The sequence below is a fragment of the Canis lupus genome, unplaced genomic scaffold, assembly GCF_011100685.1.
Source record: "Canis lupus familiaris isolate Mischka breed German Shepherd unplaced genomic scaffold, alternate assembly UU_Cfam_GSD_1.0 chrUn_S2204H2404, whole genome shotgun sequence".
Lineage (NCBI taxonomy): Eukaryota > Metazoa > Chordata > Mammalia > Carnivora > Canidae > Canis > Canis lupus.
In genome coordinates, this window is record NW_023331087.1 from 34,110 (window position 1) to 45,887 (window position 11,778).

An 11,778-nucleotide genomic window follows, 5' to 3' on the forward strand; every position below is an offset into this window, starting at 1 on the left:
TGAATGAATAGTACCAGGCACTGGGACTTAAAGCTAGCAGTGTTCTCTTCAGCCTGTTGCTCCTCTGGTACTTACATTGGCTTCTCTTGATCTCCCACACTGAATTCTTTCTGGTTATAAAACCTAGTGTCACGGGATGCCTGGGTGGCTCAGTGATTGAGCCTCATCTGCCTTTGGCCCAAGGTGTGATCCTCAGGTCCTAGGATCAAGTCCAGCATCCAGCTCCCAGTGGGGAACCCGCTTCTCTCTCTGCCGCTATCTGTGTGTCTCTCACAAATAGATAAATAAAATCTAATTTAAAAAACAAACAAACAAACAAACAAAAAACAGTACCAGCACCGATTTGAGGTAAAATGCATTGGTGAGTCTTCATAGACTAAAGGGGAAAGAGCAATTTGCATTAATAAAAATAACATTATTGCGTATAATAGATAGGTCCAGAAATCCCAACAGTTTAGCAAAATATAGTTGTTTTTCTGTCATGTAAATTGTGCAACATATGTTCCTTATCAGTCAGGGGCTCTCCTCCAAGTGGTGATTCACACCCCCATGTTCTGTCTTCGTATTTTGGCTCTACTGTTTTCTTTACTTTTCTTTCTTTCTTTTTGGCATGGGAGGATAGAGGGAAAGAGAGAATCTTAAGCAGGTTCCATACCCTGCATGGACCCTGATGCAGGGCTTGATCTTACAACCCTGAGATCTGAGCTGAAATCCACACTTAACAGACTGAGCCACCCAAGTGCCCCAGCCCTGCTGTTTTCAATGTAGCTTCCAGAATTGCTGTATTGAGGGAAAGAACATGGAGGATCACTAGGCCTGGGTTTGGATCATATCGTGTCTATTCTCAGTTACAAGACACATTTTGCTGCAGAGGAGGCTGGGGAATGCTGTATGGGCTATGTGTCCAGGTAGGAGAGAAAATGGACTCAAGAGTTAGACTCTCTGCCATAACATGTGAACAGGTAGTGGTAATTTACTATTATAATAGGATAATGGAGTAAAGTAAACAAGCTCAGTGTGTTAAGCATCCAGCTCTTGATTTCTGCTCATGAATCTCTGGGTCCTGGGATTGAGCTGCGGAACAGGCTCTGTGCTCAGCAAGGATTCCACATGGGATCCTCCCTCCCTCTCCCTCTGTTCACCAACTCCCATCGCTCATGCTCTCATCTCTCTCTCTGAAATAAATAATAAATAAATCAGATATATAAACCATAAAATAAACAAATTTTTTCTCACTCATTTTTTTCTAGCTATAGATTGTCTAATCTCTCTTTTTTCAAATAATGCTCATTGTAAAGGAGACATTTCTGCAATTGAAAAAAACATGTTCATAATACAATGTACATAACCAATAATGAAATTAATATGTAGTATTCCATTGATAGATTGGTCAGTTTGTTTTTAGGTAGTTATCCTCCTTATCAATAGAAATTCTAAGATAAAAGTCAATCTCCTTAAAATTTTTGCGGTATGAACTATGATAAAAAATGAAATATATAGGGATCCCTGGGTGGGGCAGAGGTTTGGCGCCTGCCTTTGGCCCAGGGCGCGATCCTGGAGACCCGGGATCGAATCCCACATCGGGCTCCCAGTGCATGGAGCCTGCTTCTCCCTCTGCCTATGTCTCTGCCTCTCTCTCTCTCTGTGACTATAATTAAAAAAAAATTAAAAGTGAAATACATATATATATACACACACATGCACATATATGTAAAGATTCTGCTTTTAATATTTCTACAAGCTTTACAATGTCATTTTGAGTGAACTTAATCATTATTTTTAATGATTTCACCATATAATTAGGAAAAAAAAATGACTTACAGCACAGTATATTACTTTTGCAGTTCAAAACCAGCTTTGGGAATCGGACATTTCCATTCATATTCAAATTAATAATCATGAAATCATAATGTAGATTTTGTTGCCTTTTGTGTTACATTTGCCTGTTAGAGCAGAAAAGTTAAATATTTTACTGATGCTTTCCTTTTTTTTTTAAAGTTTGGCTTTGGGGACATGATATTGTGTGGATGTAGGTGGTCTCTCTCCTTTTTTTTTTTTTTTTTTAAGCTGCATAGAGGAGAGAAATGACAGGTTAGAAAAGAAATAGGAGGGATCCCTGGGTGGCGCAGCGGTTTGGCGCCTGCCTTTGGCCCAGGGCGCGATCCTGGAGACCCGGGATCGAATCCCACGGTCGGGCTCCCGGTGCATGGAGCCTGCTTCTTCCCTCTGCCTGTGTCGCTGCCTCTCTCTCTCTCTCTGTGACTATCACAAATAAATAAAAAAAAAAAAAAAAATTTAAAAAAAAATAAAAAAAAAAAAAAAAAAAAAAAAAAAAGAAAAGAAATAGGAGTTGCTTTTTAAACAAATTACAGACCAGAGATAAATCACATACCCAATCCCTTAATCTGTCTCATTTCTTATTTATATTAATTGAAGAAAAAATACTGGCTTTGTAGCAAGATGCATTCTTCCAAGTAACACTCAGAAAAAGAAATAGGCTAGTTTTCACATTGTAATTACTTAGCATTCTTTTTCATTTTTGCTTGAACAAGGTGGAAAACGTCAGTAGGTCTGCTCATGCAAAAGAAAAGAAGTATAAAATATCAAACATGCATTCATTAGAGATTATTATAGAAAAAAGTATTTAACTTTAGGGAGGAAACACTTAACCTGATACACATTAAGTTCTCCTCATCTTCTCCTCTAAGAAAATGAGAATAATTAAGGAGAATGATTATAGGTGCTGCTAATTGGTTCCAAGTTTAAGGATACCATTTATGACACTTTTGTTTTTATTGATGATAATTCTATAACATAATCATACTTACTCTTATCACCATTGACAAAACTATCGTCTTGAGAATGCGAAGCAAAGCAAATGGCTGTACCTTTGAATATATTACAAAAAACAAGTACTTTTGTGTGCCTTAGTTGATCTTCATGCCATTAGATGTAGCTGAGTGCCATGTTTTTCCACTTGGAAATAAATGTTAACCCTGACTGCTTCCTAGACTTGGTAGCATTGGACTCTGGTGCATTTTTCTCTGCAATGCGATATACACTTGCTGGAGTGTATAGAGGGAATTTATTTTTTTATTTTTTTAAAGACTTCGTTTATTTATTCATGAGACACAGAGAGAGAGGCAGAGACACAGGCAGAGGAAGAAGCAGGCTCCCTATGGGGAGGCCCATCCAGAACTCAATCCCAGGCCCTGGGATCACAGGATCACGACCCGAGCCAAAAGCAGATGGTCATCCATGAGCCACTCAGGTGCTCCTATAGAGGGACTCTAAAAGAATGTAAATGGTCTGTATGTTGGTAAATTGAACCCCAATAAAAAATAATTTATTATAAAAAAAAAGGGCACACAGCAGTGAATAAAGATTTGTTCAAGAAAATCTATTTAAAAAAAAAGAAATGTAAATGGTGAGTTGATTTCTTAATTTCTAAGAATTCTTGACCTCAAATTCTTTAATCACTTTTTATTTTCTGAAGGACTTTTAAAATTTAAGAAAATTTTTGAACAGCTCTTCTTTTAATGTTATTTTTTCCCTTGAACTCTTCGCTCTTTTAAAAGAACATGTACATATGCATGTGTGTATACATGTATTAATTCATATCACGTTAGTTTTCAAAAAGTTTTTCTTCTCTCTTTCCATAACTGCCATCATTTTTATGAGAAAAAAAGCAACTTTAAATGGTGTGTTCCTACTCTCTAGTCAGTTACCTTGCCCAAGTCCTGAAACCTTAACTGAGGGATCCCTGGGTGGCTCAGCGGTTGGGCGGCTGCCTTTGGACCAGGGGGTGATTCTGGGGTCCTGGGATTGAGTCCCGGGATCAAGTTCCGGGTTGGGCTCCCTGAGGGAGCCTGCTTCTCTCTCTGCCTGTGTCTCTGCCTCTCTCTCTCTCTCTCTCTCTCTGTCTCTCATGAATAATAAAATTCTTAAAAAAAAAAAAAGAAACCTTAACTGATTGTTGAATTGAATAATGGCAACTTGCTGCAGCATGGCAACTGACTGTGCTTAAAACCCAGAAACAAATTCCAAAGAACAGAAAAACAAAAAAACAAAAAAAACAAAAAACAAGGAATTTGGATATATGTGGTGATACAGAGAATGAATAATGTACTGCATGCACACCACACACACACACACACACACACACACCATAAACAAACGCACAAAAAAAAAAAAAAACTTTCTCTTGAGAATTTTAATGCCACTTCTCTCAAAACAGAGATGATGGGCATATGAGGTATAATGCAACAGCTGATGACAAGAATGATATTTAAATATATACATTTTATTACTAAAACAGTAAATTATTTAAAGAAATGAAAATTGAAACAACACTAATAACACTAATTATTTTGTCTATCATAGGGGGGGGAAGATAAATACTACACAATGCTGGCAAGAGTATGGAGAAAGTAGTGCTCTGATTTCTGCAATAATGAGTGCTAATTGGTAAAACTTTTTGAAAATTAATTTGAAAATACATCTTGAGTTCAAATATTGCATAACCTTTGACTCAGCGATACTATGTTTATAAATGTACCATGTGTGTACTAACACGAGTCATACAAAATGTATGCACAGAAATATTTGCTGAGTGAGTGTTGAGCTTTAGCTCTAGAATCAGACAGACCTGAGTTGCAATTAACCAACTTCATTACTTTCTTTTTTAATATATATAGATATTTTAATGGAGTTTGATTTGCCAACATATAGTATGACACCAGGTCTCCTCCCATCAAGTGCCCCCCTCAGTGCCCATCACCCCCATCCCCCCTACCCACCTCCCCTTCCACTTTCCCTTGTTCCTTTCCAGAGTTAGGAGTCTCTCATGTTCTGTCTCCCTCTCTGATATTTCCCACTCATTTTCTCTCCTTTCCCCTTTATTCCCTTTCACCATTTTTTTATATTCCCAAATGAATGAGACCATATGATGTTTGTCCTTCACTGACTTATTTCACTCAGCATAATACCCTCCAGGTCCATCCACGTCGAAGCAAATGGTGAGTGTTTGTCGTTTCTAATGGCATTACTTCTAGATATGTGAGCTTAGGCAAGTTACATAGCATGTCTAGATTTCACTGTCCTTGGAGAATTAAATGAAATGATGTCTATAAAGTGTGTAAGAAAGTGTTTGGCACCTCATAAGTACTTGAGAGATGTTTATTAGTCTTTGTAATGAAGATAATATTGTTATAAATATTATGCAAGCATCATTTATAATAGTTAAGGTCTCAAAACAAGCCCCTTATTCAACTGGGATATCGTTAAATAAACTTAGGTTCATTGAATAGAATACACAGAGTCACTCAAAAGAAGAAGATCAATCTATGTGGAAGTAGAGGCAAGAAATACTTTGAAAAACATAAAGTTTTAGTATTAATAGTATTGTTCCATGTGTGTGAAAAGACACTAATATATTTTGACTAGTCTGTATCAACAGAAAGAGGGAAAAGAATATGAACCAACATATTAATAGTGGTTATCTCTGGGAAGTGGAATAATGAGCCATTTTTATTTTTCTCTATTATATTTTTGAGATATTTAATTTTTTTTATTTAATGTTTTTAAGGTCATTCTTTATTGTCTGCCAAAGTCAAAAAAATTATCTGAATAAATTAATCCTGCTTTTCCTGGCATTAAGGATATAGACTGGAATATGCCATTTAAAAAAAAAAAAAAAAGGGGATCCCTGGGTGGCGCAGCGGTTTGGGCGCCTGCCTTTGGCCCAGGGCGCGATCCTGGAGTCCCGGGATCGAATCCCACATCAGGCTCCCAGTGCATGGAGCCTGCTTCTTCCCTCTGCCTGTGTCTCTGCCTCTCTCTCTCTCTCACTGTGTGCTTATCATAAATAAAATAAATAAAATTAAAAAAAAAAAAGTTTAAAAAAAAAAAAAAAAAAGAATATGTCCATCTATCTCTATGTATGGAGATATAGATATGTAGATATAGATATAGCTGCATACCATATCTATCTATAGATAGAGATAGATGACATATACTGGTCTATAGATAGATATAGTATATGAATGTATCTTTATATCTCCATACATAGAGATAGATGACATTCTGGTCTGTAATCTTAATAAAAAAAAATATTAATGGTATTAATATACCATATAAACACATATAAAATATTAATGGTAAGTAGGTATCATGTAGCCTGATATGTTCTTTATTTGAAAGTTAGAGAGAATTATGGAAATTCATTAACACTTTTTGTGGTATCAGTACTTAAAAAAGAAACCCTAGAAATGGAAGGAACCTCAATACTTCTCTGAGTCCAGCATCTCACCAAGAGCACAAATTCACTGAAAGCCAACTCCACTAACTTCATCTGATTTGGGGGATAATAAACTACTAACTCCAAAAATAAAATATTGCTGTTAGAATGTTATTTCTTAGATTGATTATAATGTGCTTTCTCATAAAATCCCTGCCATCATTCTATTTTGTTTCATAAACTGAATGAGGCTCTTATAAATTTTCTTTAGATGGTAGCTTTTAAATAGTTTCAGGTTGGATACACATAATTTTTTCATTTAAAAATTTCCCAATTCTTATTACTTTTCTGTGTATCAGAGGATTTCCAGGCTCATTACCTTCTTGGTGCTCATATCTGAACGTCCTCAGAACCACTTCTCCTTTAGAGTCTGACTCATGCCATTCCAAAGTCAGGATAACCTTTCAAAGGGAATAGTCAGCTGGGTGATCCAGCTGTTTATTAGTCCTAGCAATATCAGGCTTGATGTTCTCTATAGTATCAAGGCAGACAAAAGTTTCTTTACTATTTTCTAGTTTCAAGCCTATTTTATTATTTTGGAATTTGTATTTTTATGAAATATAATAATTTACAAATTATTTTAACAAGCTTTATATATCCTTTATAAATTTTTGGCAAATTTTTAAGGTAATCTGGGATCCAAATATTCGCCCTCCTTAAGTAATGTGGGAAGCTCATTTCAGTACAATTAATGTGTTAGGAACTAATGAAATAGCAACACATTGAAAGAGTCAAGAACAGACCACATTCCTTTCATTTTAACATCATCATGAAGAGTAAATTAAGGGTTGACTGGATTTTTAAAATTATATATTAACATACATTCACACATATGCATGCACACACACACACACACACACTGAAATGTACTTTGGAGCAAAAAGGGACATTATGTAGTGATGACTTGTAGGGCAATGACCAGAACATTAGCCTTATATGGGATCCTAAGTTCTCTTAATAAATAATCAAGCCTAGAATATTGTTGTGAAGTTCCACTTATGAGGCACATAGTGTTCAAATTCAACTTGACATTTGATATTCTATGTCACCACTATGAAAGTTCTTGTGTTTTTTGAAAATGCTTCGACGGGGAGTCAATTTACAATTGAGATGAAGGATTATCCATGTTGCTTGCTTTTATAAAGATGTAGTGGGAGGAGACATGTAAAATATCAAAACATTTAGTTGGATGTGAGAAGAACTTACCTTGGTGGATTTTCAAAAGTTCTCTTTTATTTTGTACAGCTTTGTCTGCCCTATATCCAAGCTCATCCCTTCTCTAATAATTTACTTTAAAAATATGGCAGATAGGATGCCTGGGTGGCTGAGCAGTTGAGCCACTGCCTTTGGCTCAGGTCGTGATCCCTGGGTCCCGGGATTGAGTCCCACATCGGGCTCCCTGTGTGGAGCCTGCTTCTCCCTCTCCCTGTGTCTTTGCCTCTCTCTGTGTGTGTCTCTCATGAATAAATAAATAAAACATTTTTAAAAATATGACAGAGAAGTTTTAAGATTTGGGGATTGACATGGGGTGAAGCCATTAATGCAGGGAGGTGCTGCCAAAACTCAGCTGACAAGCGGCCCTGGGACACTAATCTTTCCCACTAGGTCCTTGTATTGATCCAAATTTTTTTGAAAATTTATCCTCTAAGATTATTTCTTTATTGGATAGTTTGTCTGTTTAAGAGACAGGCAGAGAAGCAGGGAGCAGAAGAGGGAGACACAGGCTCCTCAAGCACACTCTGCCCCAAGCGCAGAGCTTGCCAGGGGCGGGATCTCAGGATGCTGAGACCATGACCTGAGGCCACAACCCAGAGTCAGATGCCTAGTGACTGAGCCGCAGGCATCAAGCCCCGTGTTCCTGCTGTGGGCACTCCTGCCGCCCCCCCCCCCCGCCCCCGTAGCCACTGAGAGCTCGGGCTTTGGTCTGCGCTCCACTCCCAGGTGGTCTGGAGGCTACAGTGCAGGCTGCACGTCCCCTCTGTCCCACCTCAGGCTGAAAGGGCCTCAGCCCTGAGAAGGAATCGGATCTTCCCCGACCACCCCTAGCCTGAGGGAGCTGCTGGAGCAGCAGGTAGAAGAACTGGTGCCCGCCCTTGCTGTGCTTGGATGACCTTTCCATTGTTCAATTTATGGAAACGTATCCTGAATTTGGCACCACCGAAGAGATCCTGGACCTGCTGTTTGCAAAGTGAGCACCCTGACCCTCCACAGCCCAGGGGGATGGGCCACCTACTGGTTGGGAGTCTTGGGAATGTTCCTGAACTTCCCGGCCCCTGGGGCTGCTCCTCCGACTGGAGCAGAGTCACACGGGGCCTAGTGGGGTCCCGTAGGGCAGTCCCCGGGGCCTGGCCTGTGGCAGGTCGGCTAGAGGGGCTGTGATTGTGCTCAGCAGTCATCGTTCTCTCCCATGACAAAGCCTGTGCCGCGTCCCCACCGTCACCAGGGTTTGAGCTGGCCTGTTTTCCCATGGAAAGGGAGGTTTGAGAGTCCATCTGGGGTCTGTGTCCTGGGGCAACCGGAGTAGGGGACCGCGGGGACACCGGGGCACCCTGGCCCACTCGGATGTCGGCCATGGGCCTGGCCGGAGCCCTTTCATTCCTCAAGCATTCAGGAGGACCAGCAGGTGGCAGGCGCTTCTCCAGGGGCTGCCTGTGGCCCCACGCACAGAGCGGATGGCCCCCCAGGGCTCCAGGCTAGTCAAGGGTCAGAGGGTGACAGCAGCTATGAGGAGAGGTCGGGTCCACAGGACTTTCATGTGATGCCCCCTGCCCTCCTCTAGATATGGATGCAACAAATATCTGAATGATGACATCGTGGGATCCGTGGAGCAGTGCAAAGTGTGAGTGAGCTCTGGCTCATGCAGGAGGGCCTTCCTCTCCAAGAGGGCAGCGAGGGGGCTGTGGCCTGGAGGGGCTTGCTGGACCCTCACCCCCACACATCTGCAATTCCTGTGACAGGGTAAGGTCTAATGGGTCCTTTGAGAAAAGAGGAAAAGAGAGCTGTGGATGGGGTGCGGGCTTTGTGGGAGAGCACTGGGAGCCCTAATGAAAGTCCTTCTCCATGCCTGCCCCTTTCAAAGCCCTCTGTCTACTCCCCTCCTGGGACCCAGAGCAGAGGGTGTGGGGAGCATCGCACTCACCAAGCTGGTGCACCTGGACCCAGGTGCAACAGCAGGTGCTCAGGAGAGCCAGTGAGTGCTCACGGACCAGACGGCCCCTGCCCTTTGGGAGATTAGAGTCAGTGGAAGGACAACCCCTGGGGGCCCCTCGTGAGTGAGGCAGCGCTGAGCCACAGGAGGGAAGGCGGCAGTACCCGGGCAGCTCCTGGCAAGGCCTGGCAAGACACAGAGCCCAAACCCTCCCCACTCGGACATTCCCAGAGCGACAGTGTGTGCAGTGAGGGCAATGAAAGGCCAGACACCCCCCTTCCCCGGATGCCTGCCAGTGGATTCAAGGGGCAAGTGGGCAGGGAGCCAGGCTGAGGAGGGAGTCATGCTTCCCCAGGGAAGACAGTGATGGTCACACCACTAGTCATGGGCTCCCATGCACAGAGGCTTCGTGCCAGCCCCTCCTCAGTGAGCAGGCCTGTGGCAGGCAGGACCACCAGGTGGCAGGTGGACAAGGAGCAGCACTGGCCTCCGACGCCTGAGCGAAGGCCTGGGGCCCCATTCCTGCAGGGCTTCCCCGGGACACCTTGGGTGTGAGGGAGCCCTGTCTTCTGATGCCTCTGCCCACCTGTCCCTCCCCAGGGCCATCTCCTGCATCCTGGACATCTGGCTGGACTACCATCAGGAGGATTTTCATCAGCCACCAGAATTTCTCTTCCTGAGGAAGCTTCTGGCATTCATGGGGCTCAACATGCCAGGCTCAGACCTGGAAAACTGGGCCCAGCGTTACCTGGAACGATTCAGCTACCTGGAGCTCGTGGAATTAGACGATGAGGATGAGGAGGACTGGGGGTGGCCAAGCTTGGGACAGGGTGGGCCACACAGACCCAACCTCCATGCAGCTGGGCCGGGAGCAGTGGGTAGGCTCACACCCCATTCCCACGGGCTTCAGTCTGGGGAGACCTCCCAGGGCTCTTGTACTCACACAAGTTGAGCAGTGGGAAGAGTGTCCTTGATTTGGGAGGGACGTGGAAAGTCCGTCCTGGTGATGATACTTTGTCTTCTTGGGGCTACAGCTTCGGCCCCGGAGCAACACCCTAACCCACCTCAGGAGCCCACCCCAGCTCCGACTGTGGGGCCTGTGGCACCTTCAGGGCCTGAGGTGACCGAGCCGGTCCCGGCTGCTGGAGGTGAGGGCTTGGCCCAAGCTGAGATGCTGGCTACTGAGTCCAAGTCAATGCACATGGTTTTGGCACCTATGATTCCCCACCCTGATGAGGAGCCACCTGCACCCTTGGCCACCCGGTGGAGGAGTAGGCCCTGGCGCCTGCAGTCAGGGTCCCCAAAGTGCCAGGGCCGCCACCTGCCTCTGGAGCAACTGGCTTCGACCCCTGAACAACCCCCTGAACCACCTCAGGAGCCACCCCAGCTCCTACCGCGGGGCTCGTGATGGCTGCAGCCCAATGGAGGCTTCCCTCCCCGTCATTGTGCTGTTTCCATATTTTGTTTTTCTTTAACCTCTATAATGGCTTATGAATTTTATTTGTAATAAAAGATAAGTTAACGGCAGAAAATTTACTCTGATGCTTTTAAATTATACATCGTGGTACTTTAGGTCCATTCAGTGTCACAGGCCCCGGAGCCCAGGGCACTGGGGGACACAGCCCAAGATCCGGCGCTCCCCCCAGGACAGGCAGAGGCCAGGAGGGTACAGGAAAGCAAGGACGCTCCTACCACTGGGCGGCCCCGAGCTGGGCCGATCGGCGCCCCCCACCCCCAGAGCATCCAGGCCCCTGTGGCCTGGAGCTGCGGTAGTTACTGCGGGAGCTGACTCCAGGGCTGAACAGCTGGCCGCCACCAGTGTGGCTGTTCCTCCTCGTGTCACCCTGTGCCTGGGACTGGGCAGGGGCCTCACTGGATAAACAGACCCACTAAGCCAGGCACCTGGCAGGGGGCGGGGCAGCTCCCCCAGCAGCACACACCTGAGAATCAGCACAGCAGGCCCCTACCCCAGAAGACCAGCTGGAAGGACAGGGGAAACCAAGTTATTGACCAAGCAGCACTGGAAACTTCTAGGGGAAGTTGAGGGATTTACAGTATATAGAATCAGAGGATACTCCCCCTTGTTTTTTCTTTTCTGTTTGTTTCTGTTGTTTCCCAACCCCCTTTTTTTATTCTTTTTTATTTCTTCTTTTTTTTCTCTTTTGCTCCTTTTTCCAGTATAACTTGTTTTTGTCCACTCCACACTGAGCAAAATGACTAGAAGGAACAATTCACCTCAAAAGAAAGAATCAGAAACAGTCCTCTCTCCCACAGAGTTACAAAATCTGGATTACAATTCAATGTCAGAAAGCCAATACAGAAGCACTATTAT

The 11,778-nt window shown here is 43.7% G+C and overlaps 1 protein-coding gene across 1 annotated transcript; it reads left to right on the forward strand.

The window, feature by feature from the left end:
* The first annotated feature begins 8,353 nt into the window (after positions 1-8,353).
* On the forward strand, positions 8,354-10,982 carry LOC119879027 (ral guanine nucleotide dissociation stimulator-like). The gene is made up of 3 exons (XM_038589506.1): positions 8,354-8,486; positions 9,078-9,137; positions 10,047-10,982. The coding sequence occupies exons 1-3, from the start codon at positions 8,428-8,430 to the stop codon at positions 10,396-10,398; spliced, it is 471 nt and encodes a 156-aa protein (XP_038445434.1). The 5' UTR covers positions 8,354-8,427; the 3' UTR covers positions 10,399-10,982.
* Positions 10,983-11,778: the final 796 nt, after the last annotated feature.